Here is a 23,439-nt window from a genome sequence, read left to right on the forward strand (position 1 = left end):
ACCAATAAATCACTCACTAAAAGAAATATGAAGCACTGTTTCTAAGAGGTTTTGTCCTTTAAAAACATACATTTTAAAGTATTAATTGGTCTGTATGAGTGGTCTTCAAAAAGTTCATGGGAAATATTTGTATTATCTTTTAATTCCATTTTCCATCAACTTTTTGATGTACCCTCATATATAAATTGCAGCACCTCATTTCAGTGGTCTTGTTGTGAAGGATCATTTTACATACTAGAGCTGAGTAGCCCATTCTGAAGTGGCTGATGTGCTAATTTCATAGCCCTTACTACAGAAAGTGAGTGACTCACGTCAGCTCTAAAGTTACATTTTGTCTGAGTGTTTAATGTGCCCAGAGAAGCTATTTGAGTTAGTTCTTTGAGGATTTCATCTGATTTTGATTGACTCATCAGGGAATCCCAGATTTCCCTTTCCCTAAAGTGATAGTTTTTTTTTTTTTTTTTTTTTGTCCTTTTTTTGAGACCGGCGGCACCGCGCTCAGCCAGTGAGCGCTGTGAGCGCACTGGTCATCCCTATATAGGATCCGAACCCGTGGCGGGAGTGCTGCTGCGCTCCCAGCGCCGCACTCTCCCGAGTGCACCACGGGCTCAGCCCAAAGTGATAGTTTTTAATAACCTTTAGCATCAGAGTCACCTGGAGGGTTTGTAAACCCATATATGCTGGGCCACACCCCACAGTTTCTGATTCAGCAGATCTGGGGTGGGCTGCATTCCTAACTACAGTTCCTAGTGACCCCAGGGCTGCTGGTCCAGGGCATTTTGAGAACCACTGCCCTAAACCATGCTTTCTGCAAGACCCTTCTCTCACACATTCTTTTCATCTTTCTCTCTCTCCTCATTTTCCTCCTCCTCCACCCTTTTTTTGCTGTCATTTATTTTATTCTTTCATAACCTTACTGTCCTTACCTGTCTCTTACTCTACCATTGTTTTTTTTATCTAGTGCTTGTCTAAAACAAATTTCATTTCAACCAAACTGCTCTCTGCCACCTTTGTTCCCTGCATACAAATTTCTTCCTCTTTACGTTAGAATTTGAAAAAAAAGATGAGATTAGAAAAAAATAAATTATTCATTTTGGCTCCATGGTATTACAGTGCATCCTCTCTTACCTTGTTTTACTCCCAGAAGACTTTTCCACGAACCCCTGAGCATTTACTTCTACATCGACTTGTATAGCTTTCAATCTTTAAAAAAAAGAAAAAGTAGAATGGTACTAGGTCCAGGAAGCATCAATAATATGAAAATGGATTTGCTAGTTTAAATTATTCTGGTTGGATAAGAAGTGTTCCCAATGTAAATATTTTCATTTTACACAGTGAAGAAACCAAAGAAAAATTTGTACATGCAGATCATTTATTTTACTTAGGTATAACATATGACTGTGTCGTTAAATATAAACTGTTTTATACCACAGTGCAACATATTTTTTAGTTGAAAGCATTTTTCTTTTGGGGGGCTAGGTCATATTGGAATGCTTCAAGCAACTCAAATGACCCAGGAGGTTGCAATTAAAGATTTAGAATCAGAAAAATCGAGGGCCAATGAGCGATTATCTCAACTTGAAGAGGAAAGAGCTTTTTTGCAAAGCAGAACTCAGAGTCTGGGTGAAGAGCAGAAGCAGCAGATTCTGGAACTGGAGAAGGTAAAAAGTAATGGAGCACCCCACCTCCCAAAAAAAGGGAAGGAAAAAAAGTTTGGTTTTCTTCCTTTACAGGTTTGAAGTATTTGGAGTGCTTACTTCTACTCCACAGTAACAATACATTTCTTACTCTAGTGGTTGTCTTTGTTTCTATTTTGAGGAAAAAAGGTGTAAAGCTAGACTATCCCATATTATGTATATGTTCAAAATATGTGGGTAACAATCTATAATATAAAAATTTAAGGCATTCCAGTGTATTTCAATCCAGAAACTGAATAAACTCTTATTTTGTCGGAGTGCACATTTATAGTTAATCCTATTTTTTTTTCCCACTAATGAAATATATTATTGCATATACACCTAGGAAATCTCTGTCAAACTGAAGAGGATGACAGCATCAATCTCTAAAAATACACATGCCAGCATATTAAATTCCTAGATTACACAAGTAAGACATCATTTGTAGAGTGATTGCTGAATATTTATTTCAGTTTTTCAGATATCTATATTACCGAGTGGGAGTTTTGAACATCTTTCCTTTTTCCTTCCCTCAGCAACTAAGAGTACTGAACAATGTCTGTTCTCCTTGCTCCTGCTCACTCCCCTTCACCACTGATGTTCTCAGGATTTTCATCTCATTCCACACGCTCATTTATTTCAGTAACGTCAACTGTCACTTGTTCAGTGATAGCTCCTAAATTTATAGGTCCAGAGCAGATCTTTTTCCTGAACTTGAGTCCTATATACTGGAACTCTTCATTAGATATCTCTATCTATGTTTTACACAAGTATGTCAATTAGCACGCCCAGAACTTTCTCCCCTCAAAAGTACTATACTTCTTTTACTCCTTATTTCAACCAATAGTACCACACTCTGTCTATTTGATAACTCAGAAACCTGGGAGTCATTCTTGATTACTGTTTCCTCAACCCTCTTATCTGTTACAAAGTCCTGTTGGTTCTACTCCCTCAACATATGTTTATTCCATCCTTCACTCTTCGTACCCATTCACATATGCTAGGTTTAGACACCTGTCACTGCTTGCCTGGATTACAGTGGCAGCCTCCTAACTGCTCTCCCTGCCTTCGATCAGCTCACCAACCTCCTGCCAAGGTGATTGTTTTAAACAATGTCACTAACTTAACTTCAGTGATTTCTCATTCCCTTCAGAAGAAAACCCAAAGTCCTTAGTATAAAAGACCCCTTCTCATCATTTAACCCCTGCCTGCTTCTGAGCCCCATTTCTCACCATTCCTAAGCCTTATAGCCTGTGTTCTATACACAATGCTCAGCTGCATGGACTTTCTATCTGCCTAAACTTTGCTATGTGGTTAGCTCCTTCTCATCTTCAGGAATGCTAGAAGGCAGTAGAAATGTTTGTACATGCAGGATATTGACATCAGACCTATGTTTGACATTTTCTTATTTTTAATTTCCTTTTGGGCTTGTTGTGAGAATTAAATAAGAGAATGTGTCATCACCAGCTCAGAGGTCTACTCTTCTGAAAAGCCTTCCCTGATATCTCCCTCCCTCCCTCCCTCTCTCTCTCTCTCTCTGTCTCTCTCTCTCTCTCTCTCTCTCTCTCTCTCTCTCACACGCACACGCACACGCACCCTTTCCCACCTCATCCGGGTTAGGCTCCCTTCCTATATACTTTCACAGCATGTGATAGATATCCCTTTCATAGAACTTATAAACCTGTATAGCCACTGTCTTTTGACCTTTTTAATCATTGACTGTGAGTGCTTAAAAGTTACACAGTTGGCACTCAAAATTGTATAGAATAATGTGGTTTGAGTGGGTTAATTGGTAAGCTATTTTGTGTACTACTTTAACATATAGAAAGCCTTTCTCTCTTAAGCTTGCAGGTATGCTGACTCATATTTGGTTCTAATCTAATAATTGTCTATTTTATCTCTTGCTTTAAAATTTTTCATTTCGCCTGTGCCACCCAGTCACCTTCTGAGAATGCTAATGATCTATTCTCATGTTTTGTAGTCTAGATCCCGTAGCACTCAGTTCATTCAAGTTTACATATTTTTAGGGTATTCAAAATACTAATAGCAGTGATGAAAAAAGCAAATGCCAGTTATTGGTCTTTATTTGTTTTAATTTTAGAAAGTAAATGAAGCAAAGAGAACTCAGCAAGAGTATTATGAAATGGAGCTTAAAAACCTGCAAAATAGACTGGAAGGGGAAATGACTCAATTAAATGAAGCACATTCTAAGACTTTGGAAGAATTAGCTTGGAAGCACCATGTGGCAATTGAGGCTGTCCACAGCAATGCAATTAGGGATAAGAAAAAACTGCAAATGGTGAGTGAAACTTCAGTTTATCATTGCATTGTCAAGTGATGGGATTCTGTAATTGTCCACCTTGACCTGTGTTGTAATCATCTGCTTCATTTCGATGGCTGCTGTCTTGTAATCATTCTTTAAATCATGATTCAAAGGGTAACATATATGAAAGTTCTTGGTATGGGACACGGTTAATTGATATGAGACATTATTACTTCATATAATCCATAATAGCAACACTCTCTTTGATCTTGAGCTGTTTCTTCATGAGACAACCAGATAGGTGTGCTCTTCAGGAAGCCTCAACTAGTTGAAGCACTTCTTTTGTAGATAGTTTCCATCCCTGAGAAAATAATTTATGTGTGTTTTTCTTCCTCAAGTAAGTAATCAGCTTGCTAATAGTAATGCATGGCAGACAGTCTGAATAGCAGAAAAAGCAAAGTATCTGACGGGCCTGGGCCTTACCCTGAGCTCTTTGCTTACTGCATTCCCATGGATCCCAAAAGCTGTGCCTCGGCCTCCTAATCTGACAGAAGATGTGATGCATCTTACAATTTTCCTGTGAGGATTGAGATAAGGTGTTGAGTACCCAGACATGTCCTAGCACCTGGTGATAAATAAGTGTCTGTTATTAGTACTTCTTGCTATGTGCCAGACACTGTACTAATGTTTTACATATATTTTTTCATTTAATCCTATGACACTGGTATTGGTTTGTTTGCTATACCAGTATTTAGACACCACATCATGTAGGCATTCATTAATGATGGCTGTTATGTGTTTTACACAATAGTACTTTACAAAGAACTTTCTTATATATTCCTTAATGATTATGACCTGGAGATTAGTATCATTTTTATTATACAGATGGTGAAATAGGTTTAATAAATCTAAATGATTTACTTAGAGTTACAAACATAGTAAGTAGAAGAGATAGGATGTGAATTGAGGTCTTCTGCCTCAATATTCCCTCCTTTTGTGACACAAACTAATTAGAAAAAATATTTAAGACCTAAACTTAATTAAAAATTCAAATAAAACTTCATATTAGAATGTTAATTCTATATAAACTTAATATTATATGTTTATGTACCCAGAGACACATTATTCTCAAGATTGTGATTGTAATTTTCTCTGTGCCAGCTCACTATTCCAGGATTAATTTGTACAGCTTTAATTATGTGATACGTGTGCATGCTTACCAATGCTGGATGCCTGTTACCAGGTGTTCAGGGTTTATAGTAAATTAGTTAGCACTAACTGCTGCTTCTGTAATCTCTTTCCTAACTATCTTTTGTCATTATTTTTTCACCTAGCCTTGTCTTTTCTTATTGGAATATTTAAATTACATATGTCCTGTCTTTAGTCTTTCTTTATCTCTCTTTATTAAGTTCTAAGTGCTAGAATCAAAGCATCTTTTATCGATATCATTTTTGCCTCATCACTTCACCCCTAATCATCCCCCCACCCCATTAAATTTTAATTTTCAAGCCACCTAAAAACCTGCCTTAAGCCAATTAGATTTTTAAAAATCTTTATTCAAAACATGTTTGTGATGAGACAGATGACATAAAATTTCCTGTATGAGAACATATTCAAAGCCTCTCTGACAGCCTTATTTGTACCCTTCTCTTTTATCAAAATAACTTGTCATTTCTGCTTCATTCTTCTCTTGCCTATCAGCTCATGTCTGAGACTAAGCTAAAACCAGCCTCCTTCCAGAGTAGTCTTTCTCCAGAGACAAAGAACATTTAGCTAAAGATGACTTCTCCATTCTTTATGATATAGTTATCAGAAAGGATTATATTTTCCATCATAACTCTAGTTCTAGTTTCCACCCCATCTGAGAATGAATATACAGAGAACCAGGGCAGAAAAGAGTTAACATAGCAGGCTTGAAAGTGCTATCCTTACAAAGGCAAGTTGGCCCCTGGCTGGCATCCGGGAATATGAATCTTGGGAGGATTTTACCATTCCCTGATAAGAATGGCTCATTGTGCCTAAACTGTTTATGCAAATGATGGGGTTTGTGTTGAACACCTGTTTTCCTTTGGGGAGTCTGGAATTTTGGTATTTGCCAGGAAGGAAGTGCCTATGTGACCAGCCCCCAATAAAACCTGGGCACTGAGTCTCTCATCAGCTTCCCTGGTAGACAACATTTCACACGAGTCGTCACAACTTGCTGGAGGAATTAAGTGTGTCCTGTGTGAGAAGGTTGTGCTTTGTTCCCTTCACACTTAGCCCCATGTGTCTTTTCCCTTTGCTAATTGTGCTTTCTATCCTTTTGCTATAATAAATCACAGCCATGGGTATGACTATACACTGAGTCCTGTGAGTCCTCCTAGCACATCATCAAACTCAGGTTTGTCTCGGGGACCCCTGACACAGATCTCTATTTTCTACTCTTCTTACCTTACACTATAGAAATATTGAACTACTTGTAGCATACTATGCTATTTTATACCTGCATGGTGGTTCGCCCATGCTTTTTCCTCTGCCTAGAATGCTATATTCCTCTCTTGCTCCAGCACTTTTTCCTACTGGTGCACTCCTTCAAACCAGACTTAGGAACTGCTGTCTCTCTAAAGATTTCATCACTAAGCTAGACCTAATCAGCTCCCCATCCTTGTATTCCTGTACCCCTAATTAATTTAATTTTAATAGACCACTGAGTTCCAGAAGTGTGACTGGATTTTGTTTTTTATGTAAGTATAAAAGAATTCTGAATTCAAGATACGATTGGAATTTTTTTATTATCTCATCGAGTTGTCATTTATATCACACTGCTCTGTCTTTTGACTATAGCTTGACTTAGACCAGTCACATATTCTCGCCATTTAAAAAGTTATTTAATGGCTATAAATGTTTCACAATGGTAGAATCTAAGCCATTTGGATTAAATTAGAGTCACTGTTAACTCTGATTTTATTAATTAAGAGTAAGAACAATTTGAAGAGCAAAGTATCAAAATATAAAACAGAATAGTCTTTTTCTTGGAGTCTTCAAAGTATATAGGACTTATAATCTTGTTAATTTTTTAAAATTTCTTTTTCTAAGGAATTAGAGGAACAATATAAAAAGGAGAAACTAATCTTGGAGGAGGATAAAAGTCAGCTTCAGCTGGAGCTGGAAAACCTGAAGGAAGTCCTGGAAGATAAGCTGAATACAGCCAATCAAGAGGCAAGAATTCCTTAGGCCTATCACCTTTTTATATGTATATTCATAATTATAACTTATTCTGGTGACGTTGTGTGGTACGTGAGCTTCAGTGAAGGTAACATATCTAGAGTGAAAACAACCCCAAAACTTTAATCAATGCTGGATTTTTCATAACACTTTGCTTATGTCCCACCAGGTAAAAATTTACTATAAAAGACATTAAACCAGTGCGCCTTTGTGGGGAAAAGCAAAACAAAGGAGAACATCACTGTACAGGAAAGAAAACAAAAACAGTTTCTCTGCCCTTTTACAAAACATTAGTTTAGTATTCTCTACACTGTATCGCAATTAAAAAAAAAAACAGAGAGACTTTATAAGCTTTAGATAGTGACATCTAAAATATTTTCAAAATTTTATGTGAAAATAATATTTAGCCTGGAAAAGAAAAAGCAAATAATAGACTGTAATAAAAATGTTATAAGTCAAAAAAGTGATGAACAAAATAAATGTAATGACATTTTTAAAATAATGATATTATTTGCTCCTTCTCTCTCTCTCTTTGTCCTGGTTCACACTGTGCCCTAGCATGCTCTACTATCTCCTTTTCCTTGCTTTCGAGTTCATCCTTCATGTAGTTTGCTGAGTGACATTCCTCAAACTATTCATGTCTTGATGCTGCTCATCTTTTCAGCTGTTCTGACCTCCCAAGTGTCATCCTCGCCAACAGCCTTTGAGTCTTGTTTTCTCATCACTGCTTCTGCTCACAGAAACCACTCCAAAACACGAGTGCCCCTGGGCAGGCTAATAATTTGCACTCAGCGTTCTCTAGTTACTTTTAAACATTTATCCAGAGAAAGTACCAAGCACTACATTTGGGAATGATAGAGTAGTAAGATTATTACTGGTGTTTGTCCAACCTCTCTTCTGTTGTTCGAGATAATCCACCACTGGCTTCAGATGAGAGCATCATTCCTAGCAGAATGTGATCCCCTGTAGTCACTGTGTCCTGCTCTCATTAGAAGGCAGTTTAGAGACCATCTGTGTTTCTTATGAGGCCCCTCAGGGTTCCTCTCTCAATTCCAAATGGTTTATCTAAATATTCCTCCAACCTACATAGTGCAGTCCCACTGAGAAGAATTCTGGTAAGTATGTAATTTGTTTTCCTTCTGGCTACATTGTCAGTTATTTTTTAACGCCCTGGTAATGTTTTGGTGCCACTTTAGAATGGCTCCCCAAGCATCTGCCTGGTTCATCCTAAAATGTGCTCCTGCCTTTCCTTCAGTCTGGGACATCTTTTTTCTTGTCCTACTTTGCTGACTAGGATCTCCAGAGATAATAAACAGTCTTGTTTTGTTTCCTGCTCCTAAATGGAAGGATATCAATATTTCGCTGTTAATTATGATTCTTCTTTAGAGTTTTGTTTTGTAAATGCCCTTTATCAAGTAGGAAATTCTCTTCTAATTCTAATTTCCGAATTAAAAAAAAAATCATGAACGGATGTTGATCTTTCTGTATCTTTTAACATCATACTTTCTCCTGCACCTTGTTAATGTGGTACTTCAATCAATTTTCTAATATTAAATCAACCATAAATTTCTAGAATATGTCCTAGTTAGTCATGATATATTATCTTTTTTATCTATGCTAGATTCAGTTTGTTAATATTTTTATAGCATTTTTGAGCCTAGGTTCAAGTAAGATTGCTTTGTACTTTTCCTTTTTCATACTATCTTTTTCTGGTTTGGGAACCAAGGTTATACTAGCCTCATAAAAGTAAGTAGGACATATTCCCTCTTTTGTTCCCTGGAAGAATTGTATAAGATTGAAGTTACTTTTTAAAAAGTAATTACTCAATTGCATTGCCATTGGAAATTGTGATTTGTATGAAAACAATTTCTGAAACTTGTTCAGTCTAGCTTTGTGACCTAGCATGAGAGGAATTTAATGTTCTGGCTACATTCAGTTGTTTAACACAATGTAGTCTATCTGCCTGTACATAAAGTCAAGACTTTAAGCTGTTTTCTTCAAATCTTCTGTATTCTGTCTAACATTTATATTCTTGATCTCTTAGTTACTAAAAACTGATAATATGATCATGGATTTATTTATTTCTCCCTGGATTCTATCAATCAGTTTTTGCTTTGTGCATTTAGAGGCTTGTTATGTGCATACAAATATAGAATTATTTTAGCTTTTTAGTAAATCATACTTTTTGGCTTAGTCTATATTGTTTGATTTTGTATAATCAGCTTTCTTGTAGTATGATACAGCTGATATATCTTTTTCCATCAACTCACTTTCAGTTCTTCTGCTTACTTATGTTTATAAGTGCCTGTTAGAAACCACATGTAGCTGCATTAAAAAAAAATAGCTAGTCTAATATTTTCCTTTTAAGTGAAGAATTTATTCCATTTTCATTTATTGGATGGCTATTAGATATATCTATAAAAAGACATAAAGAAAGGATTAAGGGATACCTTGTAAAGACTGAAAGTGATTGTTTTAAAAAAATTTAAGAGCGTAATATCTTCATAAGTTTATGGATCTTGATAGCCTTACAAGTGATATAGCCTAAAAATATCAATAGGTCAACTATGGATTTTGATGATAAATTCACAAGTGCCAGAATCATAATATGATATTAAAGTAAACAAGCGATTCCAAAGTCTCAGGTGGAGCATGACTATGCTATCCTATGAAATTTTATTTGGGATCACCTTCAAAGACAAAATTCTAGTCTGAATGGCTAATAATCTAACCAATATGGCTTTTTAAAAGTGTTCTTGTAACATTTAAGTTATAGATTTTCTTTTGGATATCAGTTTTTTATGCATATGTATAGTTCAGTATTTTCTTAAAATGAAAATCATTTGGATTTATTTATTATAATATGTTATATCATGGTTGATACAATGCCTAACACATGATAGGAGATCAGTAAATATTTGTGAATGAAATATTTGTTGAATGAATAAAACATCTCATTGAAAACTAAACCAACTTTTTATAAATATGAGTGTAGTTTTCTGTTGCTGTGTTACAAATTACATAAAACGTAATGGCTTAAAATAACACATTTTTGTTATCTCACAGTTTGGTGAATCAGGAGTCCAAGTATGGGTTAGCTGATCCTCTGCTCAGGTCTCCCTAGGCTGAGACCACAGTGACAGCTGAGGCTGCAATCCCACATGAAATGAGAAGTCGTCCTTCAGGCTCACTGGTTGTTGTCAGAATTCATTTCCTTGTGGTTGTATGAGTGCAGTGTGAGGTCCCCATTTTCTTACTAGCTGTTGGCCAGGGACTGCTCTCAACTCCTAGCAGCTATTCTCAAGTTTTTGCTACATGGCTTCCTCCTTTCATAACATGATAGTTTACTCCTTCAAGGCTAGGAAGAAAACCTCTGTTGCTTAGAATTTCTCTGACTTCTTTTAAGGGTTCACCTGATTAGGTTAGGCCCTAGATCTACCATTTTTATTACCTGAAAGTCAGCTGCTTAGGGATCTTACTTACATCTGCAAGATCCCCTTTGCCGTATAACATAATGTAATCGTGGGAGTGATATCTCATTATATTCTCAGGTCCCAGGAGAAGTGTGGGTCAGGAAGAGGTTATCTTGGGATTCTGCCTATTACAACAAGCAAGTAACATTTCTTTGGCTCCTGTAGTGGGTGCTGTAGCATGCAGGACATCTATTGCCATGATTTAAAGGACAATGATTGAGTTTCTAAACTCCATTCTCAAATGGCTTTAAAGTATGTCACTTAGAGTTAGTGATTGGTAGGTGCTAAAACTTCTGAGAATTGCTCTTTATGGACTTAAGCAATTAAAAAAAAAAAAAAGAAAAAAGCATACAGAATGTTTTCAGAGTTCCAGATTTTCTAATAACATTTAATATGTATATGTGCATTTTTATATGCATTTTAATAGTTATAGCATAACCTTTATTCACAAGTGATTTGTGAATTTGTTTTTATTCCATATAAATATTTTCATTTATTAACTTTATCTACATATTAGGCATTTTAAATATTCGTATAGTATTCTGTCATATATCTTTATCACAGTTGCTCAAACATTTTCTTTGTTGAGCATTTAATTTAAAATTATTTTTTATTATTATAAATAATGATAATTTTAAGGCAAATGCCTCCTCTTATTTTGAGGTGGGGAGGGATTATGAAAAGGCCATGGCCAGAGTACAAGGTGGGGTATTTCTAAGGCCAGATCCAGGTTCCATTCATTGACCAGTCCAGGCATATTTCACTCACTGGCCCCAAAACACTGAGGAGCCAGGGTATTAGAGAGGTTCCTGCCTAACCATTTATCAGGGTGTTGTTTTTACTGGTAAATGGATACATTATCAAGTCTATAAATACTTTTGTTCATTTTTTAAAAATTGTTTCCTTTTTGTCTAGCTGTTGCTCTAAATGAAATTACTGGGCCAAAGGATAGGAATAATTTTGTACCTCTCCTTACTTTTTTCCCTAGATATGTCTCCAGAAAAATTGGAACTAGATTCAAGAGGCATCAGTGATAACTGCATATTTTTTTATGATTTAGAAATCATTTACTACTGCATGATTCTTCTAGGTGATGAGGATACTTTGACAAAATGTCAAGAAGCTCATAGTTTCAAGTGCCTGTTATAATTAAGTGATAAATACAATATGTTTTTAGAGCCAAGAGGAGGGAGTGATTCTCTGACGATAAGGGTTCATAAACAGTTTAGAGAATGTGATATTAGAGATTTTAAAAATGCAGTATAGGAGATAGTCTTTGAAAGGTGGGTGTAAATTTGTCAAATGTAGGAATGATGTAAGTTAATATGGATATGAGGAATAATGTAAATACAGTCATATGGGTATACGAGTTTCAGTGTCTTGGTGAACCAGGAAAAGTTATGTATCACTTCACTATACCAGGCTTTCTCTACTTCAGCATTATTGACAGTTTGGGGTCGGATGATTTCTTTAGGATGTTTAATGGTATACCTGGCCTCTGTCAACTAGATACCAGTAGCGCATACCACCCCTTCCCATCCAGCTGTAACAAACAAAAATGTCTCCAGACACTGCCAAATGTTCTCTGAGGGCAATTGACCCTGGGTGAGAACTACTGTACTTGGCCATAGGATACATGTGGGGCTTGACAAGAGATATAGTAGTAAGGAAATCTGAGGCCAAATTGTGAGGGACTCTTGCGCCATGTCAAATACTGGACTTATCCTGATGATGGAGTGATATCAACAGAGCTACCACACTATCAGATGGTCTTGTTAGAAAAAGAGCTCTGGTGAAGTAGGAGGATGTATTGTGTGTGGCAGGGTTGGTGATTAGATAGATGGCTTAAGATGCTATTACATTAGTGCAGGCAAAAATGATTGGCATTTTGACTAGGAAAGTAAAACTGGGAGTGAAGAGGATTATTCAAAAGTTAAATTTACAGGACTTGATATGTTGGGTGGTAGAAAGTTACTCAGGTATCTAGCTCAGGTATTTGGACAGATAATGATGCTACTATTGGAAGATAGGAATTACAATTATAGGAATAGGAAAAGTACATTGGACCAGCAAGACACTGAGTTGTTTGGATATGCTAACTTTGAGATGGGCTGGAACTAAGTAGAGAGTTCAGGCTTGGAGCTAAAGGTTAGGCAGTTCTAGAAGCTGTTTGAGTAGCAGAGCCCACTCAGGGGTAGCTGATGAGAAGAGAGCTGATAACAGAGAAGAGTGCCAATATCAAGTTAACAGAGCCAGGAAAAGAGATTGAGAAGGAGAAGCCAGAAGAATGAGAACAGGAATTAATGGATGTCAGAAAACCATAAAGGCAGATGGTTACAAAAGGGTGGAAGTGCCGAGCAGGAGACCTGAAAAGAGGACACCAGGTTGTGTAATCACGAGCAAAGGTCTCTGAAGAACTTCCTACAATTTCAGTAGAAAAGAAGCATGGAAGCTAGAGTTAAGAGGTTTAATCTGAATAATAGTGGATGACACTGCTCTTTTAAGATTATATGTGAATGGAAGAGCAGACAAAAGTGAAACTAGATCCTTTCTTCAACCTCATACCAAAAAGTTCCAGATGGGTTAAGGATTGAAATGTAAAAAATCATGAATATGAATATAAATAAAATATGAAAACACAAGTGACAAACCTTAAGACTATGAAGGCCTTTTGAACATGATACCAAAATCATGAGTTAAAAACACAGAATATTTGTATAGTTAAAGGTAAAACTTCTGTATAACAAAACACACTGTAAACAAAATAAAAAGAGGAAAAATTGGGAGAGAGGGAGTAAGTGGTTGACAAATTATATGACTAACAAACAGCTCATGTCTTTAACACCTTAAGAGTGTTTATAAGACAGTAAGACAAATATAGACACCCTAGTTTTCTTTTATAGGCTAAAGGAGAACATGAAAAAAACAATTTTAACCTCATTGTAATTTAAGAACTGGAAATGAAATCAATGAGATTCTATTCTGTTACCATACAGTTGACAATGCTAAAAAATAGACCGTGCAGTGTTCATAAGGGTAAAGACATAAACGCTCAGAAGCTACTGATGGGGGCGTATTAGTAAAAATAAAAATAAATAAGCTACTGATGGGAATATAGAGTTGAATAATTTTTTGCCTGGAAAGGAATTTAGCAGCACGTAGGCAAACCTTAAAGATGGGCATGTCTTTTAACTAAGCAGTTTCATTTCTGTGTATTTAACATAAGCAAATAATTAAGGATTACTGACAAAATTTCAGCCCTGTTTATAGTAGGAGAAATTTAGAAACAGCTTAAATTTCCACAAAACTCTGCCTAGAAAAAAGGGAGACTTTTTCTGATTCACACAGAAGCATCCTTTGCTTGTCTTTCCATGCTCTGGGGCCGCTTCCACGCCCAGGGGGATTGCCTTTTGCTGCTTAGAGGTGCCATATGGCCTAGCACCTGCCCTGGTACAAAACAAAGTCAAGAAAGTGAAGGCATTGAGGGTCCTTTTAGGAGTTAAATACCTACATATCGAGATGTAGAAGAGATTTTATTTCTTCTTAATTGCTACTAAGTATGTACAAACTTTTTCTGTAATTGACTCATTTATTTATTCAATAAATATTAGGCTATTAGGTACCAAAGTACTGTGTTAGGCACTGTGGTTACAGTGGAGCATAAGTCAGACATGATGTCTACTATCATGTAGATACAGTCACAGAAACAGGTAATTACAAGTCTGATGCCTATTACAAAAGGGAGGTAAGTGATAAATAAGGTCTTGCCAGAATAATAAATTGAGGAAAGCTTATGTAAAGGCCCCGAGGCATGAGAAATTTCTAGTAATTGTGGTAATGCCAGTATAGATGGAGTGTAACAGCAACTATAATAATAATTAATGTTTAGCGCTTACTTTGTTTTAGGCATTGCTTTATATAATCTCTCCTTTGTACTATTCTCTCCTTTATTACTCACAGCCAACAACCGTGTGCAGTAGATACTAGTTACTAAGTCACAGAAAAGTTAATTTGCCCAAGTCACATAGTGAATAGGTAAACCCAGAATTCCATTCCAGGTGGTGCGATTTCAAAACTCAGTTCTTAATCACAATGTTACTCTTCCTCCCAATGAGTATAAAGACCAAGAAGGAGGGTTGCCAAGCTGAGGCTGGAGAATTAGGTAGGGGCTATGCCATGGAAGCCCTGTAAGCCTCACGAAGATTTTGAATGTTATCCTAAGGTCAATAGGAAGCAGTTGGAAGATAATAAGTGCAAATATGTATATGCTTGCTTGAGGGACAGGACTTACACTTGTATCCATATTTAAATTTATAAAAAATTCACTCTGCTCTTCCAAGGAGAATAGATTAGAGAAGAACAGATGTGGATAGACAGATATTCCAGGGAGGAGGTTCTGACTTACTATATTTCCTCAGAGTGCACAGTATTAGTAATCTGAGTATTGATCTCAATTGCAAATGACAGAAATTCCAGCTCAAACTAGCCTAGGAAAAAGGAAATTTATTGACTCATATGATTAAAAGGTCCAAGTATAACATTAGCATCAAGCATGACTAGATTCAGAACTGAAATTGGTGACACTGGAACTTGGTTCCTCTTTTTCTCTTAAGTTGGATTTGCTCTCTCTGTGGTAACTTCGTGCTTTGGTCATATATTCCTTTAGGTACATGTGCAGCTTGAGAAAGACCTTTTCTAGGAGTGCATTTAAAAGTCCTGATATCACTGGGATCACTGTAAGCTTAAATCAGGTGCCTGCCCATGAACCAATCTTCATGGCCAACAGAATGAAACAACCTTATTGGTTTACGCTTCTGTCAAGCACTTCATCCTGGTTTTTGGGTTGAATCCCTACTGAGACCACATGGACCCATAGAGAAGAAGGGTAGATTCCCCAAATGCCAAAAAGAGGTTTTGATATTGGGAGACAACAGATGTTTTCCACACATATACATTTTTATTTTATTTTAGAAAACAAACTTTTTTTTGTCTTTTTTGTCTTTTTTGTCTTTTTCCGTGTCCAGCAACGGATCGCAACCCTCAGTGTTGCCCCCGTACCGGACCGGGGACCGGCAACGGAACCGCAACCCTCGGCGCCGCTCCCGCGCCTCGCTCAGCCAGTGAGCAGGAACCGGTCCGTATGTGGGATCCGAACCCTCGGGCGGGAGCGCCGCCACGCTTCCCAAGCGGCGCACTATCCAGTGCGCCACCGGGCCGGCCTCTAGAAAACAAACTTTAATCAGTTATGTTTGTCACTTGCTTGCTTTTATATTTTATTACATTTAATTGTGCAGAATTTTAAAGTTTTCAACTATTTAAATATTCATTTTGTCTCTAATTAGATTCTTAGGTTCTTTAATAGGCCCTCTCTCTTAATTCTTTACAAAGTAACTAGAATATTCTTTATAAATTTTTTCCTGTATTGCATTTGTATGCATAACTCTTATTCATCTGAAAATTTTCTGGATTGTGGAAGAGTATTCTTCTCCATGTTAAAAAGTTTGTTTGTTCCTTCCTTATTGATTGGTACCTAATGTTTGTATGTTGCTTTCTAGTTAAAGAATCTTTTCCTCTATATCCTTGAATTTAGTCATTATAATAACTCCATAAGGTGGTTTTATTACTCCTGTTTTATAGTGGCACTCCCTGGACTTGAAACTAGATTATCTGCTAAGTTCAATATTCTTTCATCTCTGTTACAATTGCTTTCCTTACAGTCATTCATTCACTACTCTAATACACATTTATGGTAAGCCAGATCAATACAAAAAGTAGAGAAGATGCAGGTAAGCAATATAGAATAGAGAAAGGGGACATAAATATAGTGACAGATAAAATTGTAAAACATAAGTGAATTTTGTATACAAATATGCCAGTACATTTTTATTTGTTTTTTTTTTTTATGGCTGGCCAGTATGGGATCTGAACCCTTGACCTTGTTGTTATGAACCAGTAAATTTTTTAAATTAAGAAAAAAGATGTCTTTGTATGAAAATTTAAAGTTTTAAAATGACTCAAAGTAGTTGAACAACCTGGCCAAACCAGTTATAACCATGATAGAAAATAGTCCAATGTGTATCTACAGACGTAGTAGGCCCACAGGATTTAATGGATGAATTTTTCCATACTTTTAAGAAACAGGTAGTTCTTTTGTTTTGAAAATATTTCACAGCACAGAAAAAATGGGAAGCTCCCCATATCATTTTATGAGGTTAGCATCCCTTTAGAGACACTAACAAGATCACATGCTACCACTACTAGAATTGTTCAGCATATATATATGTTAACATGTGCCTGCATGGAAAGGCGACAGGGAGGCTGTACATCAGGGGAGGGAATTGTGGGTCAGAGAGAGGGTGGAAGGAGAATTTTTATAATTTTCTTTGTTATGTCTGTATTTATAAATAGAAATATTGAGGCGTTATTTTTAGATTATTAAGTTTAATTTTTGTAGAACGTTTGTAGGCTTGCCCATTTTGTAAAAATGAGGTTTTTACTTCATAGCATTCTCCTAGATAATTTAAAGTGTTTTATTTATGGATTTTTGTTCTTATAATTTGAGGATAGGGATCTGCTTAATCAGCAAATTATCTCTTAGCTCTTAATTTCAAGAGTATTTAAGTTAAACTCAAAGATTTCATGAGAGAAAATTTTGTATGCAAACACAGAAATCACAGCTTATTCTAGTTTACGATGCATTTACCAGTTTATCAATATTGACCTAAGTTTATTTAGCAGGAGAACTGAACTCAAATGAAATACAAGTGATTCAGTTTTCAAGAACAGGTTTTAAAATATTTTTATCTAAAATTTTTTTTCAGTCTTTTATATAATCTTTCTCTTGCTTTAATTCCTAAGTAGAGGTATTTTGTTATTGATAGAACTGGGAATTCTCTTTTTAAAGCCAGGAGCTTGAGAAATATATTCATTTCTTTACATGGTTATCGTGGAAAGGGGAAATCATATATATGGAGGTCTTTTCATTAAGAAATCCATTTAGCAAAGTTACAGGTAAAGAAAAACTTCAAGAAGAAACTGTGTTTTGCTGGTCTATTACAGTGAAGTATATTAAAAAGTACTCCATTTACTTGCAGATTGGCCACCTCCAAGATCTGGTAAGGAAAAGTGAACAAGGTCTTGGCTCTGCGGAAGGACTCATTGCTGGTCTTCAGGACTTGCAGGAAAGGCTTCAGAATGAACTTGACTTGACTAAAGTCAGGCTGAAGGAGACCAAGGATGCTCTATTAAATGTTGAGGTAAATTTATAATTCTACTGAAATCTAAACATCAGCAAAGTAAAAATATAACTTATCCACTTTGCTTAAAGCTTATTTAAGCATCACATTGTATATAATTAGTATATTAGTTCCTAAGGCTCCTATAACAAAGTACTAAATAAAAAGTAACTGGGTGACTTAAAACAACAGAAATGTATTCTCTCACAGTCCTGGAGGCTTGAAGTCCAAAATCACAGTGTTGGCAAGGCCATGTTCCATCTTGAACCTCTAAAGAAGATCCTTCCTTGCTTTTTCCAGCTTCTGGTAGCCCCCACATGTTTCTTGTCATTTGGAAGCAATTTTAATTTCTCCTGTCTTCACATTGTCATCTCACAGGGACACCAGTCATATTGGAGTATAGGCTCACCCTACTCTGGTATGACCTCATCTGAACTACATACATGTACACAGAGCCTATTTCCAAATAAGGTCTCCTTCTGAGGTACTGAGCTGGGTTAGGACTTCAACATATCTTTTTGAGGAACAATTCAACCTGTAACACTTAGTATGAACAGTTCTTTTACTGGTAAGAGTTGGAACTTTCATGTGTAGTGACTGAATGCTTCTCTGTGATCTACAAATTTCAGAAAGGCTCTGCCTTTTTCTTTTCATTCTTATCAAGCACAGCAAAGATTTAGACTGCCTTAGATAGTAAATGATCCATAAAACTAGGGGGATAGTAGCCAGCAAGTTCTTCTCAACCTCTCCTTCAGAGAGATGATTTAGAGTGTAGGCTCTGAGGTCAGGCTGGTCGTGTGTGAATTCTGAGGTCACTACTTAGTGTGTAACTTTGGGCAAAGCCTCAATTTCTTCATCTGCACAAGGAGGGAGGGGTAGGGGTAATAATACTCTTCACGCTGCTGTTGTAATAAGTAAAGGAGATAAACCATTTATAGCACAATGCTTCGCAAAATACTAAGTTCTCAGTAAATGCTGCCTATTATTAATATTATTTTAAATTTTATTTCTTAGAACTTTTACATTTCTTTAAAGATGACTGGTAAGGAGATTTTAACCCTTGACTTGGTGTAGTCAGCACCATGCTCTCTGAAGTGAGCCAACCGGCCATCCCTATATAGGGGTCCGAACCCATGGCCTTGGTGTTAACAGCACCACACTCTCCCAAGTGAGCCACGGGCTGGCCCTAGAATTTTTACATTTCAAAAGCATGTAAACAAGGGCACTTTAGTGGATATACCTTGTATATGGTACACATGTAATTCTATTCATATTTTATCTAAGGTATAATTGTTTATTCTATATATGTTGAATATTAATTACATTCTTTTTTGGAATTCTGTGACAAAATAAACAGATTATTGTATTTTCCTTGAATCTCCTTTTCCTTCTTTTTATGTTTCTCTAATGGCTATGCGATATGGCAATGTTAATATATGACATAGCCTGTCATATCACACTATATTATATATATGTTATACATAATATGTAACACTGTCATATCACAATTCCATAGGTTGGAATTTAGAGCTAGTGTAATAACACAACTTGATATATTTATGTGGTGCCAAACATATTGACTATAACCTCAATGGTAACATCCTGTGACATAAAGCTGAACTGTATGACCAAACTGTATTAAGAAGTGTTTTTTCCATTGTCAAAAATAAAAGAGGCTGGCTGGTAAGCTCAGTTGGTTAGAGTGCAGTGTTGAAACATCAAAGTCAAAGGCTTGAATCCCCATACCAGCCAGCCACCAAAAAAATAAAAAATAAAAAAATAAAAGGAAGATGATATTTTAAGGTAGTAAAATGTATTTAAAAATAAACAGTTGAAATATTTCTAACAGGTGTTAGCTGAATATGTCTCTTGCCTTGGTATACACCCAGTTCCTGACTTGGATATTTTATCTTGGTTGCTCTCTCCCCCCACTGCTCTGGAACTGAGAATCAGGCTTATGAATTCAGTTTCATTTCTTTAAGGTCCTTTCTCATATTTACATTGTTCTGTCAAATAGAAAATAATCAAAATTTTAGGCAAAATCCTATCAGCTGTTTATTTTCTGTTGTGCTGGACAATTTTAATTGAGAAAATATAGGCACTGTGTTATGGTTTACCACAACTTCGTGCAAACTCATGAAGAGCAAGTGTTTGTTTTTCCCTCCAGCCCCACCCCAGTAATGTCTAATAAAGTACTTTGCGTTAAGTAAAAGAAATATTTTCAAGTAATTCTACTTCATTTAATGCTACCTTTGGTGGAAAAACGGTTCCTACAGGCAGCATACTTATTAATAGTTCCTAGAGGCAGAGTGAAAAAGACAGTTGGCTAAGATGGCTGAATTCAATTTTCAGTACTTCCTGTTTAAAAGCCAGGTCAACAATGTAGAATGGCAATTTCGATGTTGACTTGCTTCTTTCCCATTAACCTGGACATACATTTTAAAAACTGCTACACCACATGCTTTTAGCGGTGAGTGATCCAGAAAGGGTCATTGTGATAACAGGAGGATGGGCCATCATCTGCTCCTCTTCTGCCTTGGACCCTAAGAGCAGCTGCACTGCTGGCAGAGGCTGATGGTTGGCAGTGTTGTCCAAACAGGTCACCTCCAGCCCCAGGCTCCAGAGAGCCACTTGACTTGTGCTAATCTACAGGGATTTCATATACAAGTTGGCATATCATGTCATATTACCATAACGCTAAACACGTGGACTACTGGTTTGAAGTTACATAATAAAAACAGAAAGTAGCCTAAATTCTGCATAATTATTTTAATCATGTTAGTGGGGTACAGTTATAATGCTTAAGCTTTAACAAATACCATACTTTTGAATATAAATGTGAATAAATTTGAATAACATATCTGTGTAATGTGTATACATGTGAAGATAATTGAATAATCAATCTATTGTTAGATACCTATGATATGGAAGGTTTAGTTAAGATGATAAATCCTGACTTAAATTATTTAAGTAATTTGTAATATTATAAGCCTTAATAAAATATAGTTTGGATAAGGACATTTAAAATATAAAATGTGTCCTATATATTCTATTGTCAGAAAATTAACTTGAGTAATTATCACAGATGGCATTATCACCTATTGGGCTATAAGAATTTAGAAGTTATAATACAAACACTCTACTTATCTGAAATAACCAGCAGTGTCTTCGCTTTTCAAGACTAATCTTCACTGAAAAGTTTCTGTTCTTCAGACTGAGCTAGAACAGGAAAGGCAACAGCATGAAGAAACACTTGCTGCCATGAAAGAAGAGGAGAAGCTCCGAGTGGACAGAATGGCCCATGACTTAGAAATAAAGTGGACTGAAAATCTTAGGTATGCTTTTTATTCTGTCATGTAATCTTATCACATCTTACAGATGTGCAAGAAAGGTTTTCTCTGGTAAGGCTCATATTATCATATTGTTAAAGACTTAGTAACAATATTTTAAATCAATTTTTCCTGTGATTAGATATGAAGAAATTGGAATTCTTTTTTTTGTTGTGTGAATTCAGATTTACTTTTTTCTGATTTCATTTTCTTGAATATAAAATAGAGAACTAACCTGAAGTCAAAAGACTTACTGGTTCTAGTACCTATTTCTGCCATTGATAAATTGATAAATCAATGGTCTTGGGTAAATTACCGATTTACATTATAGTCCTTAGTTATACAATAATCTATTGTTAATGCTGAGTCCGGCTTTCAAAGAGGATTAATTAAGTGCTTAGAAAACCTGTGAATGGTTATACTGCATTTACTGAGAGAAATAATTCTCTTTAGAGTAAATGCATTTGTTTTATTTTAGGCAAGAGTGTTCTAAACTTCGTGAGGAGTTAAGGCTTCAACATGAAGAGGATAAGAAGTCAGCAATGTCTCAACTTTTGCAGTTAAAAGAGCGAGAGAAAAATGCAGCCAGGGATTCGTGGCAGAAGAAAGTAGAAGATCTCTTAAACCAGGTAACTAATAGTTTGTACATTATGAAGGTCATTTTCCTTGACATTCTCTAAATTGGGAAATATTGTAAAACAGTATGTTAATTCACTGTATTTTATTCCTTTTCATAGGGAAAACAGCATTTTAAAAAATATGTAAAATTGAAGAGACATATTTATAAACTTATAAAACATTGTGCTAAATCATTATGCTATATATGCAGTCCCAAATACTGAGAATTTACACATTTTTAGTTTAGTATTTGAACTGAATGCATTAGAGATTTTAAATGGGTAAGTTACCAGTTTTTGAAACCATAGAATTTTTTTTCAAGCCGTTAGATACCATTTGGGCAACAGAAGGTAAAACTTATTACATATATCCTGAATAACTAAAACTACTTACAGTGAGCAGTTTACTTCTTTCTCACCAATGGGATGTTGCCTGTTATGCTTCCAAATGCTTTAAGCCCCTTGCAGAGAGTATTACATAAACAAAAGGTGGTAATATTTCTAAATCTATCTTATGTCACACTCGCTTATTTCCAGAACATTTATAATTATAATTAAAAGACTTTGCACATTTTCACAACTTCTGTATTTATGAATTCTTAGCATTCTCCTCCAAAGCCAGTAATTAAATAGGACTGACTGCATGAGTCACCAATTGGTAAGGAAGTGCAGAACTTGGACAAGAAGCAGCTCAGTAATTTAGTGCTAGAAATCCACTATTATATTTCTATTTGTGATCATGATGAATTTCAAAATAAAAAGGATAGGCTTTTGGTATGATAATTTGTTACATAGGTACATACATACAATATCTTTCAAGAATACCTGGGGTCTGCCAATTTGTGTCTGGCATCTTATAGTAATTTATCATGTTACTCTGAGAAGGGAGAGTACATACATATGTGTATGTATATATATATACACACACACACACACACACACACACACACACACACAAAAGCTTATATGTGTATATATATATATATACGTATATATAGTGTACACATATACACATATATACGTATATATATATATATACACGCACATATAAGCTTTTGTGAATCCTTTGAAACCTTTGAAACTCAGGCAAAAATAACAAGGAAACAACTGCTACTAGAAGTTGGATACCATATTAGTACTGCTTATTAATTACTTTCTATGCACTTATTTTACATTCCTACTTAGGGATCCAGAAGGACAGATTTTACTGAGTAGAGCGGTACTAATCCTTTACCATGTTCCTCACCTAGGAAGATTTAAATAGCTCCATTATATAATAAAATAGAAAAACATCCCTAAAACCTGCCTGAGTGTTGAACATAGACATTTTTTGGCTGGGTTTGTGCTGCAAAGAGGGTCTACCACTTCTCCCACTTATTTTTTATTAAATTATTTTATTTGTTATTCCTTTAATCTCTCTTGTATTACATTAAGTTGTCAGATTTCATCCATGCTTCTCTGATCTTTCTTTTCTTTTCCTTTTTTGGATGCCTGTTCTACAGTGTTCATTCCTGAAAAGTTCTGATGCTTTGTATCTTGTGGTTTTGTGTATCATAAAATAATTTACTACACATTAGCCCCAGTTTTTGCCAGCTTTACAGACAGAACTTTTAAAATCAGTTTTCAAAGCAGATTAACCATA

General features: G+C 35.8%; 1 protein-coding gene across 8 annotated transcripts in view; it reads left to right on the forward strand.

Annotated features, from left to right (window-relative positions):
* Nucleotides 1-23,439, forward strand: part of FAM184A (family with sequence similarity 184, member A) — a 103,686-nt gene that overhangs the window by 37,262 nt on the left and 42,985 nt on the right. For 7 of the 8 annotated variants that reach the window (XR_551262.1, XR_551264.1, XM_008583176.1 and 4 more), the window contains exons 4-9: nt 1,480-1,661; nt 3,778-3,975; nt 7,015-7,137; nt 17,711-17,872; nt 21,065-21,186; nt 21,659-21,809. Coding sequence is in view for 6 of the 8 variants with exons in the window: in XM_008583176.1 (XP_008581398.1) it covers nt 1,480-1,661; nt 3,778-3,975; nt 7,015-7,137; nt 17,711-17,872; nt 21,065-21,186; nt 21,659-21,809 (938 nt within the window). In the remaining 2 variants the exon portion in view is untranslated. The remainder of the gene's footprint in view (nt 1-1,479; nt 1,662-3,777; nt 3,976-7,014; nt 7,138-17,710; nt 17,873-21,064; nt 21,187-21,658; nt 21,810-23,439) is intronic. The other variant, XM_008583194.1, reaches the window with a different exon arrangement.

The sequence above is a fragment of the Galeopterus variegatus genome, unplaced genomic scaffold (assembly GCF_000696425.1).
Source record: "Galeopterus variegatus unplaced genomic scaffold, G_variegatus-3.0.2 Scaffold96, whole genome shotgun sequence".
In the NCBI taxonomy this organism is placed as follows: Eukaryota; Metazoa; Chordata; class Mammalia; order Dermoptera; family Cynocephalidae; genus Galeopterus; species Galeopterus variegatus.